Here is a 27281-nt window from a genome sequence, read left to right as displayed (position 1 = left end):
AAAAAGGAAAAGTCCAATGTGAACAAGTTCTAATTGAATCGTCCCCCTAAGTAATCCAAGTTACAAAATTCCCACTGTTTACTATGCTAAAATCACAATGATTAATGTATACCTATTAACCCTTATCCTTGAGTGGCCTCTGGGCCTTGATAAGTGGTGACACCCATGTAAAAAAAAAAAAAAAAAAAAGAAAAATAAAATAATGAGAATGTCTGAGTTGTAAGTAAAGAAAAATAAAATAATGAGAATGTCTGAGTTGCAAGTAAAGAAAAATAAAATAATGAGAATGTCTGAGTTGCAAGTAAAGAAAAATAAAATAATGAGTATGTAACGAGATTTTATTTGATAATCTTTGAAAGTTTTTGTTGTTAAAACACTGAATTCACTCATTCTAAATGATTATTTTATTCTCATTTTCTGTAGTTAACTGTTGTCCATTTCCATCATTGGAGAGAGGGAAATTTACCCGCAAACTCAAAATGTGTGTCCTGTAAGAAGACATGTTGGTCATCTGAGTGCCTGGCAGGCATGCGGTGTGAGTGGTGTGGGGTCACGGTAAGATTGTTTTAAACATTTCAAAACGATTCTCAAAATTGAGTGTCTTATTTTTCTGTTTTTTTCTCATTTTGAAAAATAGCCGTTTATTTAGTAAATATTTACAAATTTATCTTAACATCTTTATTTCTTTTTAAATTAAAACATTATTTTTTATGAAAATAAAAAAAGAATTAAAAAGCACGAATACATAAAAATTTTGTATTTCCAATAGCCATTCAAACATTTTTAATGATGCCAACCATTTAGAATTTAATTTGTCTACTCAAATATTTCAAGGAAAATATAAATATTATTCCTTTATTTGGTATTTATCTACCTTTTCTGGTGCATTCAAAATGTGTGTGGAGGAGTCAGAGGAATTATTGTAAATGACCCTAACATCAAAATGGCCACTTATGTTAAAATGAATTCATACCATATCGTACCTGCTTAGAATAGCTGGTAAATACTGTAAGCATGAATTTTCTGCATGCCTAATAGATGCTGGAAGCTTGATCATACATAACAGTGGAAGGTTTGATAATTACTAATATCATATCATATAATTCCATACACTGAGTGCTTGATAGTTTTTTGTGAAAGAACCTTTTATGGTATATTTTTTAACTGAAGTTCTAGAATAGTTTGAGAATTTTTTCTCAGATTCTCCTTATTCCAACCATTTCTGTTGGCAAATTCTCCAGATGACGTCCAAAATCTTTTTCAAGTTGGTCATTCTAGATGTGAGGAAGTCTTTCTTTTGTTGCATAATAAATTCTATAAGAGAATTTCACAAATTCTAATTTCTTTGAGAGTGTCACTCACAAATTTTAACTTCTTCAAGAGTGACCAGCAAACCAAAGCCTTCGCTCTTGAGTTTGAGATATGAGAAAGTTATCCATATTGATGTGAAAATACTATAAATATCAGCCAAAATGTGTCTGATGTCATTTTTAAAAACTTTGAAGAATTTTAATGACAAGATTTTTTTTTTTACTTTTATATTGCGTTGTTGTGTTTGAAGTAAAAACTTGTAAATGTCGTTTGCTGTAATATCAATCTCGTGTGCTTTCTTTCTTAACCTCAGGCTCATGCCACCTGCTATAAACATTTGCCAGAAGAATGTAATTTTGGTAGTTTACGAGAGATTATGCTGCCTTCCAGCTGTCTTACCATCCCAAGAATGGATGTGAGTATGGAGACTCTGCTGGGACTGAATAATAAGAAAGCAAGTATGTACGCAGTTTTTAACTCTTCTCTCTGTTCTAAATGACTTTAAAAACTAAAAAGTTTAACTTCTACTTAAGTGATCTAGTTTTAATCCAACTTTTTCATTTTAGATTCATATATAATGAGCAGCAGGTAATTTTCATATATTTTTTTTTTTACATAGGCATCATCATTTATCAAGGCCCAGGGGCCACTCGAGAATAAGGGTTAAAGAATGTACAGTAGTCAATTGGACAATATAGTAATTGTCAGTAATGGAAATTCAGTAAATTTGTTAACTTAAGGGGAACGGCTTATCAAGAACTTGTTTACATTGGACTTGAAGACAACCATATTGTAGTCAGCTGGAAAGCAGGAAAACGGAAGACAGTTCCAAAGGCATGCAGTTCTAAGAAAGAAGCTTTGTTCATGGAATCTACGTTCAGGTTTAGGCACAGATAAAGCATGGGGGGGGGATTATTGATAATGTTTTCAGTTAGACGAGTGTTTCTTGTGAAAGTTTGGCGAGGGGGGACCATAGATTGAAGCTCAGTTGAGCACTTGCCATGAAAATAACGATAAAGCAGAGACAAACTTGCTACATCTCTTCTGTGAGAAAGAGGCTGCAGAGAAGAAAAAAGGACATCTCCTATGAGGCTACGATGTCTATTTTGAACTATCAAGGCAGGATAAGTCCTTTCTAGCAGCTCCTGCCCAGATATGGCAACAGTGCTGAGAGGGAGATGACCGATCACCTGAATTACTTCTCAACATCGTGGAAACCTCATTGGTCTTTCCAGTATTTACAAATACAAGAGATCGGTCTTCAGTATTTCAGTACAAACCAATTAGCCTTCTATGTGTTGTGAGCGAATTGCTTGAATTTGTGTTAAATGAGGAAATTGTCAACCACGTCAGAAAAAAAAAACCTATTCAGTGACACACAATATGACATCCTGCAAGATTTGTAGTTAATGGATTGATTATAATCTCACATAGAATTAGTGAAACCCTATCAAATGATTTTGATATGTCAAGAGCCATTGCTACAGCAATGGCTCTTGACATATCGAAGATATTTTCTAAGGTTTTGCATAAAGGTCTACTTCACAAAATTTCCAACTGTGCAATATCTTGGAATGTCCTCTCCACCATTGAATCTTTTTTCGCTGACAGGTTTATACAAGTAGTCGTTGATGAACAGAAGTCTGAAGCACAAAATACCAATGCTAGCGTGCCTCAAGGATCCTGCATCCAATTCTCTTCCTTATCTTCATTAATGATCTCTCAAATCATATTCTGAGTTTATTTGTTGACATATACGCAGATGACACTACCATCTATGGCAACACTTCAAAGGCCAGTAATGATCAAAATCTCTGAGTTTCTCTGATCATAATGCAGGCAAAATGTGGCTGATTAATTTTAATGCATTCAAAACCAAGATCTTTTAAGCATTAATATTCTAATCCGCACTTTGCCAAATTGATATGAATGGCTTTCATCTAAAAGAGACTCCTTGTTTTGACAAATTTTTGGGTCTGACCTGAAATGAAAGACTTGCATTAAATCTGGTACCAAGGTCGCCAGAAAAATGGTTGCATCATTCTACTGCCCCAGAAGGTATTTCATTCCCGACACAATCCTCTACCTGTACAAAAGCCAAATATGTCCTAAAATGGAATACTGTTACCACACCTGGGGAGGCACAGCTCAGAACACCCTATCCTGTCTTGAAAAAATTCAAAATTGGCTTTGAAGATTAGTTGCGACATCCTTTTCTCTTCCCTACAACCTGTTTCTCGCAGAAGAGACATTGCGAGCCTACCTCTGCTCTATCATTACTTTCATTGTAGGTGCTTATCTGAGCTTCGATCTATCCTGGCATAACTTTTACAACTACCATCAACAATTTCTCCATTCTCTATCTGTACCTAAAACTAAACACAAATTCCATGAACAAATTTTCTTTCCTAGAACTGCCCGTCTGCTGGCCTGCTTCCCAGCTGACTACAATAATATCTTTATCTTTCAATGTCTTTAATATAAACAAGTTCTTGTTGGCTGTCTTCTTAAATAATTAAATTCTACCCAATGTCCACGACTAACGATCAGTACGCTGCTCTCAGTGACCACCATGCACACATTAACCTTTATCTTGAAGTAATTGTTGATAAGTGCTGACTCCTTTGTAAAAAAAACAAAAAAAACAACATACTTCCAAAAATATCCAAATGAATATTCCTGGATCTGCAATAATAATTTTGTATCCCTGCATAAATACAGTAAGGTTATAAATATGAACATAATAAGAATATCGTACTACACAGTACCAAATTTGAAACAAAACTTAATTATATCTAATAATAGTAAAATTAACAAATTCAAAAATAGTGTTACCATTATTTAAAAAATAACTTAATGAAAAATTGTGTCTTTTTAAGAAAGCTATTTTTTATTTAACGAAAATAATAATTTTGCAGAAGCATTTCCTTTGAGAGGAGAGGAGTTTTTTTCAGAAAGTTGTAATATAATAATTCAAATTTTAAAAGATTATATGTATAGATATTTTCACTCGACCATGCTGAAATTTTAATTGTGCTTTGTAAATAGTATATATATATATATATATATATATATATATATATATATATATATATATATATATACTAGCTGTACCCTGCCATGCGTTGCTGTGGTTTAATTTCGTGTAATGGAAAATTCTAATAAAAAGAGGAAATGCATATTTCTTATATTCTTAGTACAGCAATCCACTCCAAAAAGTAAAAAAAAAAAAGGCGAAAATAAAAAAAATATGGTACTCTTGCAGAATTGGATCCGGATCTTCGGGAGTTACCATGAATCATGGCTTGGATTAAGCCGAAAGTTGCTAAACCATTGAAACGCTAAATAGTTTTCTTTTTTATTGTATTCAAAAATGTGAGTTTTTAATTAATATTAGGGTAAGGGGGGTTACTATACACAGATTCGAAAAAGTTGTTCAAAATCGATTAAATGAAAGCAAAGGTAAGGTAAATTACGTTTCTATCTAACTGGATAATTTTTTAGTGTATTTATAAATAAATACACTAAAAAATTATCCAGTTAGATAGAAATGTAAAATGTTTAATCGGCTCAAAAACACAGTGTTTATCTATGTATTTGAAAAAGACGAATGGTTGCGGACTCTGTTGAATACGTTAAGTTTGGGAAAATCAGTTAAAAACTATACAAAACAGTGTCAGACACCTACTGATTATATGTTATTGTGACATAAGCTGACATATTCGGTGGGTTTCTGATAGTATTTTGTATAGTTTTTTAGTTTTAAATCATTTTCTCGAACTTAACATCATCAACAATGTCCATCATCGTTTGTATTTTTCAAATACACTGATAAACACTGTTCTTCGAGCTGACAAAACGTTATAGTAAATAAAACGGGTTTGTATTACTAAACACAGAAACAAAAAAGTTGTTGAAAAATAAATATAACAAATAAATGTTATCAAAGGCAAGATAAGTTACTTTTCTACCTAACTGGATAAGATTTTAGTGTTTTTATTTAGTGTAAAATGCTTAATCGGTTTGAAAAAATGTAGTGTTTATCTGTATATTTGAAAAATACAAATGGCGGCAGACTGTTGAACACATTAACTTTGGGAAAATGAGTTAAAACTAAAAAAACTATAGAAAATACTGTCAGGAACTCACTCAATATATGTTACTGTGACATAGGCAGACATGTATTCAGTGGTTTTTAACAGTATTTTGTATAGTTTTTTTTTAGTTTTAACTCATTTTCCCAAACCTAATGTGTTAACACAGTCTGCCGCCATTTGTAATTTTCAAATATAACAGTAAATGCTGTGTTTTTTGAGCCGAATAAAAATTTTGCATTAAAAAAACAAAAAAAATGACCCATTTCGGTAATAAAGTAACATATCTTGCCTTTGATAATATTTGTTAATAAGGTCACGTGAGTCGATTAATGGGTGCTAATGCACTTACCAATCCGCGCTATTTTTTTAAATCGTATTTCCAAGCTTAATTAAAGTTTTATGTTTTTTTGGTATTTTTTTTAGATTAGGTCCGCCTCCACAATTTTCTTTTAAATGACGACTTTTAAAGGTTTCCGACTATGCTGAATACAGAAATCGCATTGAAATTTTTCCAGAAATAAGTAGTTATCGAGATATAGATAGTTGTTTCATGCATTGTATTCTTTGGCGGCCATCTTTGTTACACGCATAGATTTGTTTATGATGCGCGCAAGCGTGTAAAAAAGACGGCTTCCGGAGATTACAATGCGTTATACAAATTTTTAATATCTCGATAACTACTTATTTCTGCAAAATTTCAATGCGATTTCCGTATTCAGCATAGTCGAAAACCTACAAAAGTCGTCATTTAAAAGAAAATTGTGGAGGTAGACCTAATCTAAAAATTTACCGTTTTTTTCATTCAATTGTAAGGTTAAAGTACAGAATAGGTACAAAACACCCTCTTCTCCCAATGTTAAGAATGGCTTTTTAAATAATAACGTTATCATTTCAGCACGGATCAATTTCTTTATAAGCAGTCATATTTTCTTATATAAAAACAATTTCTGTAAAAAAAAAAAGAAAAAACGTGCACTTTCAATCTTTGTTAAAAAAGGTTTTCTTGAAAAAAAATACGGTAAAAAAAGCAAAGAACAAACGTTAATCGGTATTCATGCAGAGAGTGATCCTTGCTGAAATAATAACGTTATTATTTAAAAAGCCATTCTTAACATGGGGAGGGTGTTTTGTACCTATTCTTTATACAATTGAATAAAAAACATATCATAAAACTTTAATTAAACGTGGAAATGCGATTTAAAAAATAGCGCAGATCACTCTCTGCATCAGCACCGAAAGTACAGAATAGTTAGAAAACATCCTCCCTCCCCATGTTAAGAATGGCTTTCTAAATAATGTTAATGCTTCAGTATTGTTCCTTGTCTGCTTAAGTTTAACTTTTGTTTATTAAATTGTTAGGTGAAAGTCCAGAATAGCTACAAAACACCCCTATCCCCATGTTAAGAATGGCTTTCTAAATAATAACGTCATTATTTCAGCGGGGTAGCTTCTCTGCATAAGTACCATGTTTTGTTTTTAAATTGTTAGGTAAAAGGACAGAATAGTTACAAAATACCATCCCCATGTTAAGAATGTCTTTCTAAATAACATTATTTCAGCATGGTATTTTCTATGCATACATACTATCTATTTTTGTTTATTAAATTGTTAGGGAAAATATGAAATAGTTACAGAACACTCTCCCTTGCCCATGTTAAGAATGGCTTTCTTAATAGCGTTATTTCAGCACAGTACCTTCTCTGCATAAGTACTATTTTTTGTTTATTAAATTGTTGGGTGAAAGTATAGAATAGTAACAAAACGTCCTCCCCATGTTAAGAATGGCTTTCTAAATAACGTTATTATTCTATTATTATATTATTATGGTACTTTCTCTGCATAAGTACCATGTTTTGTTTATTAAATTGTTAGGTGAAAGTACAGTACTCATGCAGAGAGTGATCCGTGTTGTAATAATGACGTTAATATTTAAAAAGCCATTCTAAACATGGGGAGGGGAAGGTGTATTTTAACCTTACAATTGAATAAAAAACATATAATAAAACTTTAATTAAACCTGGAAATACGATTTAAAAAATAGCGCGGACCACTCTTTGCATTAGCACGAAATATTATTTAAGCAAGTTACCAATCCGTAAAAAAAAACTGTACTTTCACCAACCAATCTTATATCGAAAAACAAAAAAAAACTCAAAAAGTAAGCGACAAACTTTTTTTATATAATAAAGAATACATGTGTAAATCAAAAAAATTTGGAAGATAAACAAATGAATTATGTTTTTTTTTTTTTTTTTTTTTACTTATCGAGTAAACAGAAAATGACATCTACTTCTTTTTCGTCAATTCGTGGCTGTGAAATGAATCAAACCGGAAGTTCAGTTTTATCAACAAAGCAGGTTCGCACTAACAGTTAAAAAAATATATTTATTTTATTTAATATTTTAATAATTCGCGAGGTGAATTTATTTTAATAACATAAAAACATCCCTCGACTCTAAAGATGAGTTGTCTGAAAATTTCAAATAAATTGGTAACATAGAAATATGGTTTTTATTCACTTGTAACAAACCAAGAATTACATTTTTTTTAAGAACACATATCAAAACTTTAAAAATTAACGCACTTAAATGTATAAATGTATATTCATGCATGCATAGAGGATAGACATTCTGTTGTCTTATGTCTGCCAAGTCGTAATATTTTAGCAGCTATTTTTACTGACCAAATTGAGTTAGTTCCACAAATCTCCTACATGTCAGTAGAAGTTAGGAATACAATATTTTGTGTTTCTTTGTTAAACTTTTAGAACTTAATCAAATGCATAATTCTTTCTTTATTGTCCAATAATTTGACAGACTATCAACAGTCACCATTGTAAATCTCTTAAATAACTTTTTGACAAATCAGTTCCTTCACATTTTTCATGCCTATATCTCCCCTGTGCATTTACTCTTTTTGATATTATGTTTTTCCAATCGTTCTTTATTCATTTAATCATTATTGGAAAGTTTTTCAGTCTTATTTTAATTAAAAATTATTGAAATTGGTTTCATATTTTAAAAGAATTATTGAAACCACTTTTTGTGCTTTTTTTGTAAAAAAACAAAAGAATTCTTGAAAATATGCGAAACAATTTTAATTAATAATTACTGAAATTAGTTTTTATTTAAATTATTGAAAACATGTTTGAAAAGAATTATTTTGAAAATTACTTAAAAAGAATTATTTGGAAAATTATTTAAAAATAATTATTTTGAGAATTATTGAAATAAAAAAACTAATTTAAAAAATTCTTTAAAAAAACTAAAGAATTATTGAAAACATATTTAAAAATTATAGTTAAGAATTATTGAAATTAGTTTTTTTTAAAAGAATTATTGAAAACATGTTTAAAAATTAAAGTAAAAAATTATTGAAATAAGTTTTTTTTAAAGAATTATAGAAAACATGTTTGAAAATTATAGTTAAGAATTATTGAAATTAGGTTTTTTAAAGAGTTATTTAAATTATTTTTTTTTAAGAATTATTGAAATTAGTTTGTTTTTTTAGAAATTATTGAAAACATATAAAATTTATAGTTAAGAATTATTGATTGAGATTGTCAGACTGACTTCCTCATCTTGGTTGTTATAGTCACAACGTTTCGGCCGTTTTGCCCTCCGGCCTTCATCAGGTGTTTTGTATCGAACTGGGGAACCGTTTGTTAGGAGTCTCGAACCCAACCCTTTATTATTATTATGAGGGTACCGTGTTTGAACTCCAGCTAGGCTCTAGGACATAGTTGCTGATTCTCTGTTTTGAATGTTACTTTTTACTGCCTTCGTTCAGGATTGAACTCAGCACCTTTATGTAACTGTAAATTTGATAAAACGTCTAGGACCACTCGGCCATATGTCCTAGTGACATATGGAGTTTGAACACGGTACCCCCGTAATAATAATAAAGGGTTGGGTTCGAGACTCCTAACAAACGGTTCCCCAGTTCGATACAAAACACCTGATGAAGGCCGGAGGGCAAAACGGCCGAAACGTTGTGACGATAACAACCAAGATGAGGAAGTCAGTCCGACAATCTCAATCAATGAAAACACCTCATCTCAAAAATACAGACAATTACTAAGAATTATTGAAATTAGTTTTTTTTAAGAATTACTGAAATTAGTTTGTTTTTGAAAAAATTATTGAAAACATGTTTAAAAATTAAAGTAAAAAATTATTGAAATAAGTATTTTTTAAAGTAGTGTGGAAAACATGTTTGAAAATTATAGTTAAGAATTATTGAAATTAGTTTTTTTTAAAGAATTATTGAAAAGATTTTTAAAAATTATAGTTAAGAATTATTGAAATTAGTTTTTTTTAAAGAATTATTGAAAAGATTTTTAAAAATTATAGTTAAGAATTATTTAAATTAGTTTTTTTTAAGAATTATTGAAAACATATATAAAATTTATAGTTAAGAATTATTGAAATTGTTTTTTTTTTAAGAATTATTGACAACATGTTTAAAAATTATAGTTAAGAATTATTAAAATTAGTTTTTTTAAGAATTATTGAAATGAGTTTCTTTTATTTTTTAAAGAATTATTGAAAACGTGTTTAAAAATTATAGTTAGGAATTATTGAAATTTATTTATTTTAAAGAATTATTGAAAACATGTTTAAAAATTATAGTCAAGAATTGTTGAAATTAGTTTTTCTTTTAAAAAGAATTATTGAAGATTCAATCGCGTGTGCTGTCCCTGTAGAACTTTCGATTTTTTGTCTTTAGCAGCTCCCAGAATGGGGCCATTACTTCGGCCTGAGAAAAAGTGTAGGCTACCCGGTTTATGATTCCAAACTAGGATCTTATGTCAGTTATATTTTTTGGTATCAGAAAATTCCATATTGCTTCAGTCTTTTTTTTGTGGGTTTTACCCTATCTTCCATTATGAACAACCCGGCAAATTCTATCTTTTTCTGCAAAGTGAAATTTCTGGGGGTTAAATACGATACCATTTTTGCTGCAGTTATTTATGTACTCCATAGTATGCCAAAATGATGTTTCAAAAGAGTCATCCCATAGTATTGTGTCATCTATACATCTTGTTTTCCTGGGCATATCTACAGTGATATTGTTGAACCTGCGTGTATATGCGTCTCCTGATGCTTGATATGCTTGTAGTGCCCGAAGATAACAGTATCTACCTCATTCTGTGATGAAGGTAGTTGCATCTCTTGCCAATGGGGAGAGGGTTAGGCTATGATAGCCATTCCATACATCCAAGACAGTTTTTCTAGTTTTCGATGCCTGATGAAAAGGAGATAGTGTATGATGAGTTTCTTGTAAGGTAGCGGCATTGAATTTTTGTAGGTCCACTGTACGTTTCAGTGACCCATTCTTTTTCAGTGCAACCACCATTCTGGAGCACTATGTTGTAGGTGTACCCACTGGTACATGTTTCTGTGATGTCCAATGCCATGTCTCGGTTGAGGTTCTCCTTGACTCTTTTCTTCCAATGGTGTGGGGCCGGGATTGGAGTGTGGACAGCTGAGGGTTTGGCCTCCAGGATTAACGTGATGTCCATGGGCTTTCTTTTCATCGCCTACAGCCATTGTGGGCATACATTGAATGCACTGGACTCAAAATGCTCCGTCATCCATCGTTCCAATCGGGGTCTGTTTACCGTAGGGGCAAAAGGAATACTGTCCAGCTTAGGTGGGACATTAGTTCTTCGTGGGAACCCACATGGTGCCTTTCCAACATCACTTGTTGCCACGTTCTGCTGTGAAGTTGGGTCTGGAAAGTTGTCTGGTACCAGATTAAAGTCTTTTAGGGCTGACTTGGATAGGCAATGAATCTTGCTTTCCCAACTGCTGGAAAACCGTCTCTGTGGTACCAGTCTTCAAGAATTCTGGTGAAAGAACTGATCCACTAAATTATCGCCCCATTAGCCTCCTCCCACTTTTCACCAAAATGTTTGAGTCCTTAGTTAATCAAACCCTAGTCCAACAACTAACAGCTGCTAAACTCCTGACCGGCAAACAATATGGATTCAGGCAAACCCATTCAACAGCAGATATCTTAACTGTAGTCTCTGAACGTATATACTGTTCACCGGACAAAACAGGGGAGGGTAGAGAGGTAGACCTTGATATATCTAAGGCTATCACAAAAGACTTTGTATGTAATGACTGCAAGCTGTGTTCCAGTTTTGCTATTGTTTTCAAGCAATATCTGTGAAACTTTTTTTAAGTGAGGAAAGGCTTTGCACTGAATGAATCCCATTCCCTAAGTGACTACCATACTAACCAAAAAAGAAAAACAATTTTATATCATTGCAAGCAAAGCAACAAAGTTATACCAGATTTACTTTGAAAGCTGAAGGGGATGTCTCTCCCAGTGTGTTTACCATAATATCAAACACATTTCTGTACTATATATATATATATATATATATATATATATATATGTGACCTTTAAACGTGTGCTTACATGCCCTTGACCCCTGATCGCGGCCCAGTTATGATCTGCACCCTGGTCGGTACAGTTATGATATGTCGACTGGGCAACCAGGTCTGCCAACCGTTAGTACGTCGCGTCACCCAGTGAGTTCTTCGTTAAGGCGTTGGGGATTCTTCTCGGATGCTCGGTCTTCAAGGTCTGTTCTCCGTGGATCGTCTAGTTATCCTGGGTGTTCGTTGACGGATACGGTGTCACAAATGGCAAATAAAGAATGTACATATATAGGGATCAACGCACATCAGCAACAAAACTCCGGAGGTTGGTTAATATAATATATATTTCGGAAATTCATAAAAGAAGTATTTACAGCATATACATATAGTTGACAATTAATTCAAGCAAGCAGTTAGTTCTACAACTGAGCTTCTGTTGTTGAAATACCTGGTTGGTATTGCGGACTTTGCGTAATTCTTGTTAAGTGATCGACACGTTATAAGCGTTGAGTTATCAGGCAACAAGCGAGGGGGAGAGAGAGGAGAGGTGACTCGACTTAGCCCTCTTTGACTCTGATTCCGGATTCTCTCTTCTTCTTTTCTGTTCTGTTCTTACTTCTTACTGACTTAATCTCTGATTTTTCATTTCTTTTATAATACAATTATGAAATGATGACAACACCCATGTTCGCCATCGACCAATCAAATTGCTTGATTATAATTCGACGGGGCCTTTTCTCATTGGTTGATTATACTTCGACAGGGCCCATTTTCATTGGTCCATTTCCAAAATTGGATTGACTCCTCCCTTAATTAACACCCAACTTACACGTTGTATTAATTAACTTCTCCCTGGCTTACTAATGGAATTTTTCCATATCCAGGAAAATTATTTTTCCTTTGACTTAAAGCAAATCACGCGATTTTATTTGTTTTAAAATTATCTATTGATCTCATTTTTCGCTTTGATAATTCAAAGGAATTTTAGTTTATCTTTGAATTAAGTTCTGGTTGTCGGCCATTCCCTTATATCAGACATTTTGTTTACGTCAAAAGACCAAGAATGCATTTGTCGCTTTGAACTTATCGGACAAAACATTTTCCCATCCGAGCAAAAATATTTCATAACTTACATTTTCGGTCGACCTGATTCACCAAATGACAATTCTCGATACGTTATCTTATTGTTTTGAAATTTCGGACAATTCATTTTTTCCTATCCTTTGTTCTAAAACATAATGCCGAGTCACTGCGTGTGTTTCTCTTAGATCAAAAACAACCCGACTTTTCAACTTGTCAAATTCACAGGTCAACTTTGGCTCATAGTTTTGCCAATTGCGGGTGTGAAATCCCCACCCCTCCGGCTACTGTACCACTATGATTCCGGCCATTGTAGATCAAAAATATTTTATGCATTCTTTTTCGCTTTTGAAGTCTAGAATGTGATTTAACCTCTCGCTACAAAGGCACTCTTGCCGCCGCCATTTCAACAACAGACTTAGCTCAGAATTTATTCACAAAAAAAAAAAATTAATAATAATTTTTATTACTTCAACCCGATCATCGTCCGGGAACAAAAAATTACTTTTAACCAAAAGAAACGTCACATCAACCCTACAGGTCTGATGTGGCCTCTCTTTAGTGTTACATATATATATATATATATATATATATATATATATATATATATATATATGACAGGGATTTCCTAAAAACAACACCTCCTATTTTTATTCTACCCAAATGCATCAAAGATTGCAAACTGCATTGTCATGATGACTGAACTTATGTATTCATGACTTGAAAGTTTCACTATTTGTATTACAGATACTGACGGTGTGAAACTCTAAAAAAGCAACCCCTATCATGGACATGCATCAGAAGCAGAGATGCGTCATTGAATTCCTGGCAAAAATGCATTGACAATGGTGATGACTATATAGAAAAATAAATGTTGGGGCATAAAAGCTCACTCGTTTAAATGGTACCAATCCCATCTTCATACCTCTTCAACTTTTTGAGTTAAAAATATAGGAGACTTTACTTTTGGAATGACCCTCGTATATATAATTTCCAACTGTATATTATGTATTAGCTGGCTTTTCACTTGAGGTTATTGGTTAGTAATATTACTTATGCAAACAATAGCATCAACAACACAACTTAATACATAACATATATGCTATAAAACTATGGTATAAAAATGAGTAATAAATGTTTATCTGTGAAACGGGTTTTATTTCATATAAAATTACAGCATATATTTTATTTGGATCCTCAGAAAGCAAAAGACAGTGTTTTCATATTGAAACTAACATTATAGTTATAAACTGCTGCTCTTGATTCGTTTGTATTTTTTCACTAAAGAAATCTTTGTTTTTTCTTTTCCATTTTCTCACCTCACATTGTGCTGGTAGCAGTACCAAGTAAGTATTGCATTCTCTTATGACACATTTTTATTCCATGTTCTTTTTGTGTGTTTTTACATAAAACCTTACATTACTGACTTTCTGATCTGCCAATAATTTGTCATCATGCACCAAATTCTCATCATTATTAGAATAGTCATGAAACTTTGTAATAGACGAGATGATCCATTTGGGCTAACATTGTATATTAAATTAAAAAGGAAAACATTAAAGGTTCAACAGAATAAATAGACCTACAATCAGAATGCATTGTGATATCGTTAAAGACCTTTCCTCTTCTCTCTTTTATCTCTATTCTTTCTCTCTTCTTTCTTTTTTCTTTAACTTTTTATATCTTTGTGAGATTAAATATTTTTTCTGAATAAATTAAAGATTGTTTAATTTGTTTTCACTTGAACAATTTTCAGCTGGAAAATTCTGCTTTGGATAAACAATAGATATGGACATAATTTCATTTTGTGTTTTTCTTGTATTTCTGTGGGGTTTGCTGATCTATAAATTTTATATTGAGTACATTATGTTTAAATTCAACAATGATGTGTCATATATTCTTTTAATAGAACTTGGAAGTGACAATAAAGCAACATTAATTTAGTTAAAATCATGTCATTCTTGTAGTCTTAGAATTCAATATGCCAACAAGACTGTAAAACTATATCAAAAAGTAGAAACTTTCCAAATCCACATCATGCGCTTCATTACGAATCATAAATTATCTGATTACATCAGTATCACAGATTTGTGAAACTGACTGTTGTCAAATGTAAAGTCTTAAGATTCATTGGTCATGTTAAGTGTTCTCATGTATGGCTATATAAAATATGCGGTGAAGGCATGATACAAAGAAGTTTGTTGAAAGGTAGACAAAAGAATAGGGGAACAATATCTATGAATAGTCATCTATTCACAGATATTGTTCACCTTTTGTCATGAAACAAGTAAATACTTTGGCACAAAATCGTTAAGCTTAGAGGATATTCAGCCATATTAGTGTACATTCTGCAACTAGCAGAGGAAATAATAGTCACAACATTCTGCAACTAGCAGAGGAAATAATAGTCACAACATTCTGCAACTAGCAGAGGAAATAATAGTCACAACATTCTGCAACTAGCAGAGGAAATAATAGTCACAACATTATGCAACTAGCAGAGGAAATAATAGTCACAACATTCTGCAACTAGCAGAGGAAATAATAGTCACAACATTCTGCAACTAGCAGAGTAAATAATAGTCACAACATTCTGCAACTAGCAGAGGAAATAATAGTCACAACATTCTGCAACTAGCAGAGTAAATAATAGTCACAACATTCTGCAACTAGCAGAGGAAATAATAGTCACAACATTCTGCAACTAGCAGAGGAAATAATAGTCACAACATTCTGCAACTAGCAGAGTAAATAATAGTCACAACATTCTGCAACTAGCAGAGGAAATAATAGTCACAACATTCTGCAACTAGCAGAGTAAATAATAGTCACAACATTCTGCAACTAGCAGAGGAAATAATAGTCACAACATTCTGCAACTAGCAGAGGAAATAATAGTCACAACATTATGCAACTAGCAGAGGAAATAATAGTCACAACATTCTGCAACTAGCAGAGGAAATAATAGTCACAACATTATGCAACTAGCAGAGGAAATAATAGTCACAACATTATGCAACTAGCAGAGGAAATAATAGTCACAACATTCTGCAACTAGCAGAGGAAATAATAGTCACAACATTCTGCAACTAGCAGAGGAAATAATAGTCACAACATTCTGCAACTAGCAGAGGAAATAATAGTCACAACATTCTGCAACTAGCAGAGTAAATAATAGTCACAACATTCTGCAACTAGCAGAGGAAATAATAGTCACAACATTCTGCAACTAGCAGAGGAAATAATAGTCACAACATTATGCAACTAGCAGAGGAAATAATAGTCACAACATTCTGCAACTAGCAGAGGAAATAATAGTCACAACATTCTGCAACTAGCAGAGGAAATAATAGTCACAACATTCTGCAACTAGCAGAGTAAATAATAGTCACAACATTCTGCAACTAGCAGAGGAAATAATAGTCACAACATTCTGCAACTAGCAGAGGAAATAATAGTCACAACATTATGCAACTAGCAGAGGAAATAATAGTCACAACATTCTGCAACTAGCAGAGGAAATAATAGTCACAACATTCTGCAACTAGCAGAGGAAATAATAGTCACAACATTATGCAACTAGCAGAGGAAATAATAGTCACAACATTCTGCAACTAGCAGAGGAAATAATAGTCACAACATTCTGCAACTAGCAGAGGAAATAATAGTCACAACATTCTGCAACTAGCAGAGTAAATAATAGTCACAACATTCTGCAACTAGCAGAGGAAATAATAGTCACAACATTCTGCAACTAGCAGAGGAAATAATAGTCACAACATTCTGCAACTAGCAGAGGAAATAATAGTCACAACATTATGCAACTAGCAGAGGAAATAATAGTCACAACATTATGCAACTAGCAGAGGAAATAATAGTCACAACATTATGCAACTAGCAGAGGAAATAATAGTCACAACATTATGCAACTAGCAGAGGAAATAATAGTCACAACATTATGCAACTAGCAGAGGAAATAATAGTCACAACATTATGCAACTAGCAGAGGAAATAATAGTCACAACATTCTGCAACTAGCAGAGGAAATAATAGTCACAACATTCTGCAACTAGCAGAGGAAATAATAGTCACAACATTCTGCAACTAGCAGAGGAAATAATAGTCACAACATTATGCAACTAGCAGAGGAAATAATAGTCACAACATTATGCAACTAGCAGAGGAAATAATAGTCACAACATTATGCAACTAGCAGAGGAAATAATAGTCACAACATTATGCAACTAGCAGAGGAAATAATAGTCACAACATTCTGCAACTAGCAGAGGAAATAATAGTCACAACATTCTGCAACTAGCAGAGGAAATAATAGTCACAACATTATGCAACTAGCAGAGGAAATAATAGTCACAACATTATGCAACTAGCAGAGGAAATAATAGTCACAACATTATGCAACTAGCAGAGGAAATAATAGTCACAACATTATGCAACTAGCAGAGGAAATAATAGTCACAACATTATGCAACTAGCAGAGGAAATAATAGTCACAACATTCTGCAACTAGCAGAGTAAATAATAGTCACAACATTCTGCAACTAGCAGAGGAAATAATAGTCACAACATTCTGCAACTAGCAGAGTAAATAATAGTCACAACATTCTGCAACTAGCAGAGTAAATAATAGTCACAACATTCTGCAACTAGCAGAGGAAATAATAGTCACAACATTATGCAACTAGCAGAGGAAATAATAGTCACAACATTATGCAACTAGCAGAGTAAATAATAGTCACAACATTCTGCAACTAGCAGAGGAAATAATAGTCACAACATTCTGCAACTAGCAGAGTAAATAATAGTCACAACATTATGCAACTAGCAGAGGAAATAATAGTCACAACATTATGCAACTAGCAGAGTAAATAATAGTCACAACATTATGCAACTAGCAGAGGAAATAATAGTCACAACATTCTGCAACTAGCAGAGGAAATAATAGTCACAACATTATGCAACTAGCAGAGTAAATAATAGTCACAACATTCTGCAACTAGCAGAGTAAATAATAGTCACAACATTCTGCAACTAGCAGAGTAAATAATAGTCACAACATTATGCAACTAGCAGAGGAAATAATAGTCACAACATTATGCAACTAGCAGAGTAAATAATAGTCACAACATTCTGCAACTAGCAGAGGAAATAATAGTCACAACATTCTGCAACTAGCAGAGTAAATAATAGTCACAACATTCTGCAACTAGCAGAGGAAATAATAGTCACAACATTCTGCAACTAGCAGAGGAAATAATAGTCACAACATTCTGCAACTAGCAGAGTAAATAATAGTCACAACATTATGCAACTAGCAGAGTAAATAATAGTCACAACATTATGCAACTAGCAGAGGAAATAATAGTCACAACATTATGCAACTAGCAGAGGAAATAATAGTCACAACATTATGCAACTAGCAGAGTAAATAATAGTCACAACATTCTGCAACTAGCAGAGGAAATAATAGTCACAACATTCTGCAACTAGCAGAGTAAATAATAGTCACAACATTCTGCAACTAGCAGAGGAAATAATAGTCACAACATTCTGCAACTAGCAGAGGAAATAATAGTCACAACATTATGCAACTAGCAGAGGAAATAATAGTCACAACATTATGCAACTAGCAGAGGAAATAATAGTCACAACATTATGCAACTAGCAGAGGAAATAATAGTCACAACATTCTGCAACTAGCAGAGTAAATAATAGTCACAACATTCTGCAACTAGCAGAGGAAATAATAGTCACAACATTCTGCAACTAGCAGAGGAAATAATAGTCACAACATTCTGCAACTAGCAGAGTAAATAATAGTCACAACATTATGCAACTAGCAGAGGAAATAATAGTCACAACATTATGCAACTAGCAGAGGAAATAATAGTCACAACATTATGCAACTAGCAGAGTAAATAATAGTCACAACATTCTGCAACTAGCAGAGGAAATAATAGTCACAACATTCTGCAACTAGCAGAGGAAATAATAGTCACAACATTCTGCAACTAGCAGAGGAAATAATAGTCACAACATTCTGCAACTAGCAGAGTAAATAATAGTCACAACATTCTGCAACTAGCAGAGGAAATAATAGTCACAACATTCTGCAACTAGCAGAGTAAATAATAGTCACAACATTCTGCAACTAGCAGAGTAAATAATAGTCACAACATTCTGCAACTAGCAGAGGAAATAATAGTCACAACATTATGCAACTAGCAGAGGAAATAATAGTCACAACATTATGCAACTAGCAGAGGAAATAATAGTCACAACATTATGCAACTAGCAGAGTAAATAATAGTCACAACATTATGCAACTAGCAGAGGAAATAATAGTCACAACATTATGCAACTAGCAGAGGAAATAATAGTCACAGCATTCTGCAACTAGCAGAGGAAATAATAGTCACAACATTCTGCAACTAGCAGAGGAAATAATAGTCACAACATTCTGCAACTAGCAGAGGAAATAATAGTCACAACATTATGCAACTAGCAGAGGAAATAATAGTCACAACATTATGCAACTAGCAGAGGAAATAATAGTCACAACATTATGCAACTAGCAGAGGAAATAATAGTCACAACATTATGCAACTAGCAGAGGAAATAATAGTCACAACATTCTGCAACTAGCAGAGGAAATAATAGTCACAACATTCTGCAACTAGCAGAGGAAATAATAGTCACAACATTCTGCAACTAGCAGAGGAAATAATAGTCACAACATTATGCAACTAGCAGAGGAAATAATAGTCACAACATTCTGCAACTAGCAGAGGAAATAATAGTCACAACATTATGCAACTAGCAGAGGAAATAATAGTCACAACATTCTGCAACTAGCAGAGGAAATAATAGTCACAACATTCTGCAACTAGCAGAGGAAATAATAGTCACAACATTCTGCAACTAGCAGAGGAAATAATAGTCACAACATTATGCAACTAGCAGAGGAAATAATAGTCACAACATTCTGCAACTAGCAGAGGAAATAATAGTCACAACATTATGCAACTAGCAGAGGAAATAATAGTCACAACATTATGCAACTAGCAGAGGAAATAATAGTCACAACATTATGCAACTAGCAGAGGAAATAATAGTCACAACATTATGCAACTAGCAGAGTAAATAATAGTCACAACATTCTGCAACTAGCAGAGGAAATAATAGTCACAACATTCTGCAACTAGCAGAGGAAATAATAGTCACAACATTCTGCAACTAGCAGAGTAAATAATAGTCACAACATTCTGCAACTAGCAGAGGAAATAATAGTCACAACATTATGCAACTAGCAGAGGAAATAATAGTCACAACATTATGCAGCTAGCAGAGGAAATAATAGTCACAACATTATGCAACTAGCAGAGGAAATAATAGTCACAACATTATGCAACTAGCAGAGGAAATAATAGTCACAACATTATGCAACTAGCAGAGGAAATAATAGTCACAACATTATGCAACTAGCAGAGGAAATAATAGTCACAACATTCTGCAACTAGCAGAGTAAATAATAGTCACAACATTCTGCAACTAGCAGAGTAAATAATAGTCACAACATTCTGCAACTAGCAGAGGAAATAATAGTCACAACATTCTGCAACTAGCAGAGGAAATAATAGTCACAACATTATGCAACTAGCAGAGGAAATAATAGTCACAACATTATGCAACTAGCAGAGGAAATAATAGTCACAACATTATGCAACTAGCAGAGGAAATAATAGTCACAACATTCTGCAACTAGCAGAGGAAATAATAGTCACAACATTCTGCAACTAGCAGAGGAAATAATAGTCACAACATTCTGCAACTAGCAGAGTAAATAATAGTCACAACATTCTGCAACTAGCAGAGGAAATAATAGTCACAACATTCTGCAACTAGCAGAGTAAATAATAGTCACAACATTCTGCAACTAGCAGAGGAAATAATAGTCACAACATTCTGCAACTAGCAGAGTAAATAATAGTCACAACATTCTGCAACTAGCAGAGGAAATAATAGTCACAACATTCTGCAACTAGCAGAGGAAATAATAGTCACAACATTCTGCAACTAGCAGAGGAAATAATAGTCACAACATTATGCAACTAGCAGAGGAAATAATAGTCACAACATTATGCAACTAGCAGAGGAAATAATAGTCACAACATTATGCAACTAGCAGAGGAAATAATAGTCACAACATTCTGCAACTAGCAGAGTAAATAATAGTCACAACATTCTGCAACTAGCAGAGGAAATAATAGTCACAACATTATGCAACTAGCAGAGGAAATAATAGTCACAACATTATGCAACTAGCAGAGGAAATAATAGTCACAACATTATGCAACTAGCAGAGGAAATAATAGTCACAACATTATGCAACTAGCAGAGGAAATAATAGTCACAACATTATGCAACTAGCAGAGGAAATAATAGTCACAACATTATGCAACTAGCAGAGGAAATAATAGTCACAACATTATGCAACTAGCAGAGGAAATAATAGTCACAACATTATGCAACTAGCAGAGGAAATAATAGTCACAACATTATGCAACTAGCAGAGGAAATAATAGTCACAACATTATGCAACTAGCAGAGGAAATAATAGTCACAACATTATGCAACTAGCAGAGGAAATAATAGTCACAACATTATGCAACTAGCAGAGGAAATAATAGTCACAACATTATGCAACTAGCAGAGGAAATAATAGTCACAACATTATGCAACTAGCAGAGGAAATAATAGTCACAACATTCTGCAACTAGCGGAGTAAATAATAGTCACAACATTCTGCAACTAGCAGAGGAAATAATAGTCACAACATTATGCAACTAGCAGAGGAAATAATAGTCACAACATTATGCAACTAGCAGAGGAAATAATAGTCACAACATTATGCAACTAGCAGAGGAAATAATAGTCACAACATTCTGCAACTAGCAGAGGAAATAATAGTCACAACATTATGCAACTAGCAGAGGAAATAATAGTCACAACATTATGCAACTAGCAGAGGAAATAATAGTCACAACATTATGCAACTAGCAGAGGAAATAATAGTCACAACATTATGCAACTAGCAGAGGAAATAATAGTCACAACATTATGCAACTAGCAGAGGAAATAATAGTCACAACATTATGCAACTAGCAGAGGAAATAATAGTCACAACATTATGCAACTAGCAGAGGAAATAATAGTCACAACATTATGCAACTAGCAGAGGAAATAATAGTCACAACATTCTGCAACTAGCAGAGGAAATAATAGTCACAACATTCTGCAACTAGCAGAGGAAATAATAGTCACAACATTCTGCAACTAGCAGAGTAAATAATAGTCACAACATTCTGCAACTAGCAGAGGAAATAATAGTCACAACATTATGCAACTAGCAGAGGAAATAATAGTCACAACATTATGCAACTAGCAGAGGAAATAATAGTCACAACATTATGCAACTAGCAGAGGAAATAATAGTCACAACATTATGCAACTAGCAGAGGAAATAATAGTCACAACATTATGCAACTAGCAGAGGAAATAATAGTCACAACATTATGCAACTAGCAGAGGAAATAATAGTCACAACATTATGCAACTAGCAGAGGAAATAATAGTCACAACATTATGCAACTAGCAGAGGAAATAATAGTCACAACATTATGCAACTAGCAGAGGAAATAATAGTCACAACATTCTGCAACTAGCAGAGTAAATAATAGTCACAACATTCTGCAACTAGCAGAGGAAATAATAGTCACAACATTATGCAACTAGCAGAGGAAATAATAGTCACAACATTATGCAACTAGCAGAGGAAATAATAGTCACAACATTATGCAACTAGCAGAGGAAATAATAGTCACAACATTATGCAACTAGCAGAGGAAATAATAGTCACAACATTATGCAACTAGCAGAGGAAATAATAGTCACAACATTATGCAACTAGCAGAGGAAATAATAGTCACAACATTATGCAACTAGCAGAGGAAATAATAGTCACAACATTATGCAACTAGCAGAGGAAATAATAGTCACAACATTATGCAACTAGCAGAGGAAATAATAGTCACAACATTATGCAACTAGCAGAGGAAATAATAGTCACAACATTATGCAACTAGCAGAGGAAATAATAGTCACAACATTATGCAACTAGCAGAGGAAATAATAGTCACAACATTATGCAACTAGCAGAGGAAATAATAGTCACAACATTATGCAACTAGCAGAGGAAATAATAGTCACAACATTATGCAACTAGCAGAGGAAATAATAGTCACAACATTCTGCAACTAGCAGAGTAAATAATAGTCACAACATTCTGCAACTAGCAGAGGAAATAATAGTCACAACATTATGCAACTAGCAGAGGAAATAATAGTCACAACATTATGCAACTAGCAGAGGAAATAATAGTCACAACATTATGCAACTAGCAGAGGAAATAATAGTCACAACATTCTGCAACTAGCAGAGGAAATAATAGTCACAACATTATGCAACTAGCAGAGGAAATAATAGTCACAACATTATGCAACTAGCAGAGGAAATAATAGTCACAACATTATGCAACTAGCAGAGGAAATAATAGTCACAACATTATGCAACTAGCAGAGGAAATAATAGTCACAACATTATGCAACTAGCAGAGGAAATAATAGTCACAACATTATGCAACTAGCAGAGGAAATAATAGTCACAACATTCTGCAACTAGCAGAGGAAATAATAGTCACAACATTCTGCAACTAGCAGAGGAAATAATAGTCACAACATTCTGCAACTAGCAGAGTAAATAATAGTCACAACATTCTGCAACTAGCAGAGGAAATAATAGTCACAACATTCTGCAACTAGCAGAGGAAATAATAGTCACAACATTCTGCAACTAGCAGAGGAAATAATAGTCACAACATTATGCAACTAGCAGAGGAAATAATAGTCACAACATTATGCAACTAGCAGAGGAAATAATAGTCACAACATTATGCAACTAGCAGAGGAAATAATAGTCACAACATTATGCAACTAGCAGAGGAAATAATAGTCACAACATTATGCAACTAGCAGAGGAAATAATAGTCACAGCAGAATACAGTTTAACCCCAAAAAAATTGTAACAAAAGATTTCTCAATTGATTTTGGTAGGTTTTAAAGTACTTTTCAATATGCTGAAAGTCTATCATAATATTGTCTCAGGAAAAGTGTTTTTTTCAAGATGGCATCCAAGATGACCACCACAAACCTTTGAACAATTATAACTTTCTAATTATCAACTGAAATTTGATGATTTTAGTATCTATTCATACATTTTTTTGGGGGAAAAGAACACATTAAGACAACTATGGCTGTTAAATCATTCTGAAATTAGATTCTTGACCTTTTATTGTTCACTCTCACCTTATACACAAACACAACAAGCAATAGTTTTTATATTAAATTAAATGGTCCATGAAAAGTAACATACCATGCTACAATGCTATATAAAATATGTGTTGAAGGTATAATACAAGGAAGTTTGTCGAAAGGTAGACAAAAGGTGAACAATATCTGCGAATAAATGAACATGAAACAAGCAAACACCTCAAAATCGCAAAGCTTGGAGGACACTCAGCCATGTTAGAGTAGATTCTGTAACTAGCGGAAAAATATTTAATAAAATAAAAATAAAAATATCCATTCTAAAAATACTTGTGTAGCACTACCATCTTCAATCTCCAAACAATTGTGGGTGTCATCTTGTAGGCAGTTGTAGTAGCTCAATAAGTTTAACACCTAAATGTATTGCAATGAGAAAAGTCACTCTCTATCTTTTCCTTATTGTATTTAATTTAAAAATAATGGCTGCTACATGATTTTTTTCTGTTTATCAATTTTTAGTGCTGTATGGGGGTATTAAAAACTGATATTCTTAAGATGTCTCTTCAATGTGCATATTTAGTGATAAAAATTGTATTTTTAACTTGTGATAAAACTGAAGTTGACAAAATAACAAAAATGCCTTTTTTAAATTTGTGGGACAGAATGTTTGACAGACGGAACCCCTTATGAAAATGCTTGGACATATAAAAAAATTTTTTAGTGCTTCTCAATCAAAAAATATGAAACAATGAGAACTGCATTGCATTGTAAACAGAGTTGGACACCAACTTGAGATTTTTCTACTAATATGAAGGGTGAAACAAAAATGTAAGAAATTTCAACTGAATCAATAATTTCATGAATACATTAAATCATCTTTTAAATGTTTAGGAAGAAATTGAAACAGTAAATATCAATAGATACAGAAGTATTAAGGAACATGACAGGATATATAAAGTAAATCATAAGGACAGACAAGGTAAGACAATACATTGTTTAAAATGTAATTCAACAAAGTATTTTGCCTGAAATTGTATGAATTTTTATTCTAGAAATAATATCAACAATGCTGTGGATTCAAAACAGGTGAACTTTGTTTAATGTTGATTCATGTTATCGAACATTTGTAAATAATTCTTATTTTAACGTAAAAATGTCCAATCTTGTGAAAGAGACATTTGGTATGGCAGTGTTGGACTCTGCTTGCTCACAAACTGTTGCTGAAGAAATTTGGTTTAATGTATTCTTTGATGCATTAAATGACCGAGATAAGCAGTTGGTGGAAACTGTTATGTCTAACAGCATATTTTGTGTTGAAAAGAGAGTGGAGGTAAGAGGTATTAAAACAGTTAAATTTCCTGTGACAATATGAGGTATAAGAGGTATCAGAGATATTGAGACCGACATCATCAAAAATGATACACCCCTGTTGTTAAGTCATAAATCAAGGAACACTGCAGGAATACTGATAAATGTTTAAAATGACAGCTGTTGCATTTTTGGGAAACATTGAATGGCAAACAACAATTTCTGGATATTATTTGGTTAAAGTCATTTCGTGACAAATTCTGAATCAAATAAAAGATGCTTGTAATACTTGTTCAATTTGTCAGAGGTTAACAAGATCCCCTCCTCGACCAGTTGTATGATTGGCTTTTAGTAAGAGATTTTCTAACACTGTATGTTTGGATTTAAAAGAATATCAACATAACCAATGCTAGATTCTACACCTAACTGATACATCCACTAGATGCCCTGCTGCCAGGTTAATTAGATGAAGAAAAGCAAAGAAATTATTCGCAACATATTTTTAATATGGATATCTTATTTTGGAGCTCTCCAACTGCTTTTAAGTGATAATAGAAGTGAGTTTAATAATGAACAAAAAATTGAATAGTAATTGTCTGTATTTTTGAGATGAGGTGTTTTCATTTATTGAGATTGTCGGACTGACTTCCTCATCTTGGTTGTTATAGTCACAACGTTTCAGCCGTTTTGCCCTCCGGCCTTCATCAGGTGTTTTGTATCGAACTGGGGAACCGTTTGTTAGGAGTCTCGAACCCAACCCTTTATTATTATTATTACGGGGGTACCGTGTTCGGACTCCAGCTCGGCTCTGGGACATAGTTGCTGATTCTCTGTTTTGAATGTTGCTTTTCATTGCCTTCGTTCACACATGGAAAATATAGCCTTGAGAATTCCATCAACCCAAGGTGATGAAATAAGATGGAAAGTGAGACAAGTACTTGAGAAAGCCAAGCCTCCTAAATCAAACATCTCTCAGGAAGATAGGCTGGCTATAAGAACCCTACAGAATGATAGCAGTATAATAATTCTGCCAGCAGACAAAGGCAATGCTACTGTGGTGATGGACATGTTGGAGTACTCTGAAAAAATGACAGGCCTAATCGCAGATGGTAGCTACGGTAAAATAAAGAAGGACCCAACTTTGAAAACCGAAAGAAAGCTGTTACAAATCCTTACCAAAAACAAGGAACACATCGCTCCGATGAGATATAGACAGCTGGTCCAGCATTACAGTAAGCTACCATATATGTACGGTCTCCCCAAGATACACAAAGACGGTATTCCACTCAGACCCATAGTGAGCTGGCAAGGCTCAGCATGCCACTCACTGAGCAGGTACCTTGTGGATATAATAAACCCATTAGCAGGCAAGTCAGCAACACATGTAAAGAATTTTGCCCACTTCACGGAACTGATCAAGGGAGCCCCCATCAGTACAAACCAAATGGTAAGCCTAGATGTGGTTAGCCTGTTCACTAAAGTCCCATCTAGTGAGGCACTAGCAGTAATTCAAGACAAACTAGCTGCGGACCTCTCCATAGAAGAGCGCACATGTCTACCATTACCAAACTTAATGGAAATGCTGACATTCTGCATAGAAACAACCTACTTTAGAATGGGTACTGACCTTTATCGACAAGAGGAGAGACTAGCTATGGGGTCGCCATTATCACCAGTGATGGCAAACA

General features: G+C 33.4%; 1 protein-coding gene across 2 annotated transcripts in view; it reads left to right on the top strand.

The window, feature by feature from the left end:
• Positions 1-27281, top strand: part of LOC145296039 (diacylglycerol kinase theta-like) — a 1210689-nt gene that overhangs the window by 701366 nt on the left and 482042 nt on the right. For both annotated transcript variants that reach the window (XM_080142083.1, XM_080142084.1), the window contains 2 exons: positions 424-555; positions 1625-1769. In XM_080142083.1, the coding sequence (XP_079998209.1) occupies positions 424-555; positions 1625-1769 (277 nt within the window). The remainder of the gene's footprint in view (positions 1-423; positions 556-1624; positions 1770-27281) is intronic.

This window comes from Euprymna scolopes, chromosome 16 (genome assembly GCF_053919585.1).
Source record: "Euprymna scolopes isolate OS-2025 chromosome 16, ASM5391958v1, whole genome shotgun sequence".
NCBI classification, from domain to species: Eukaryota; Metazoa; Mollusca; class Cephalopoda; order Sepiida; family Sepiolidae; genus Euprymna; species Euprymna scolopes.
This window is presented reverse-complemented; position numbering and strand designations above follow the sequence as displayed.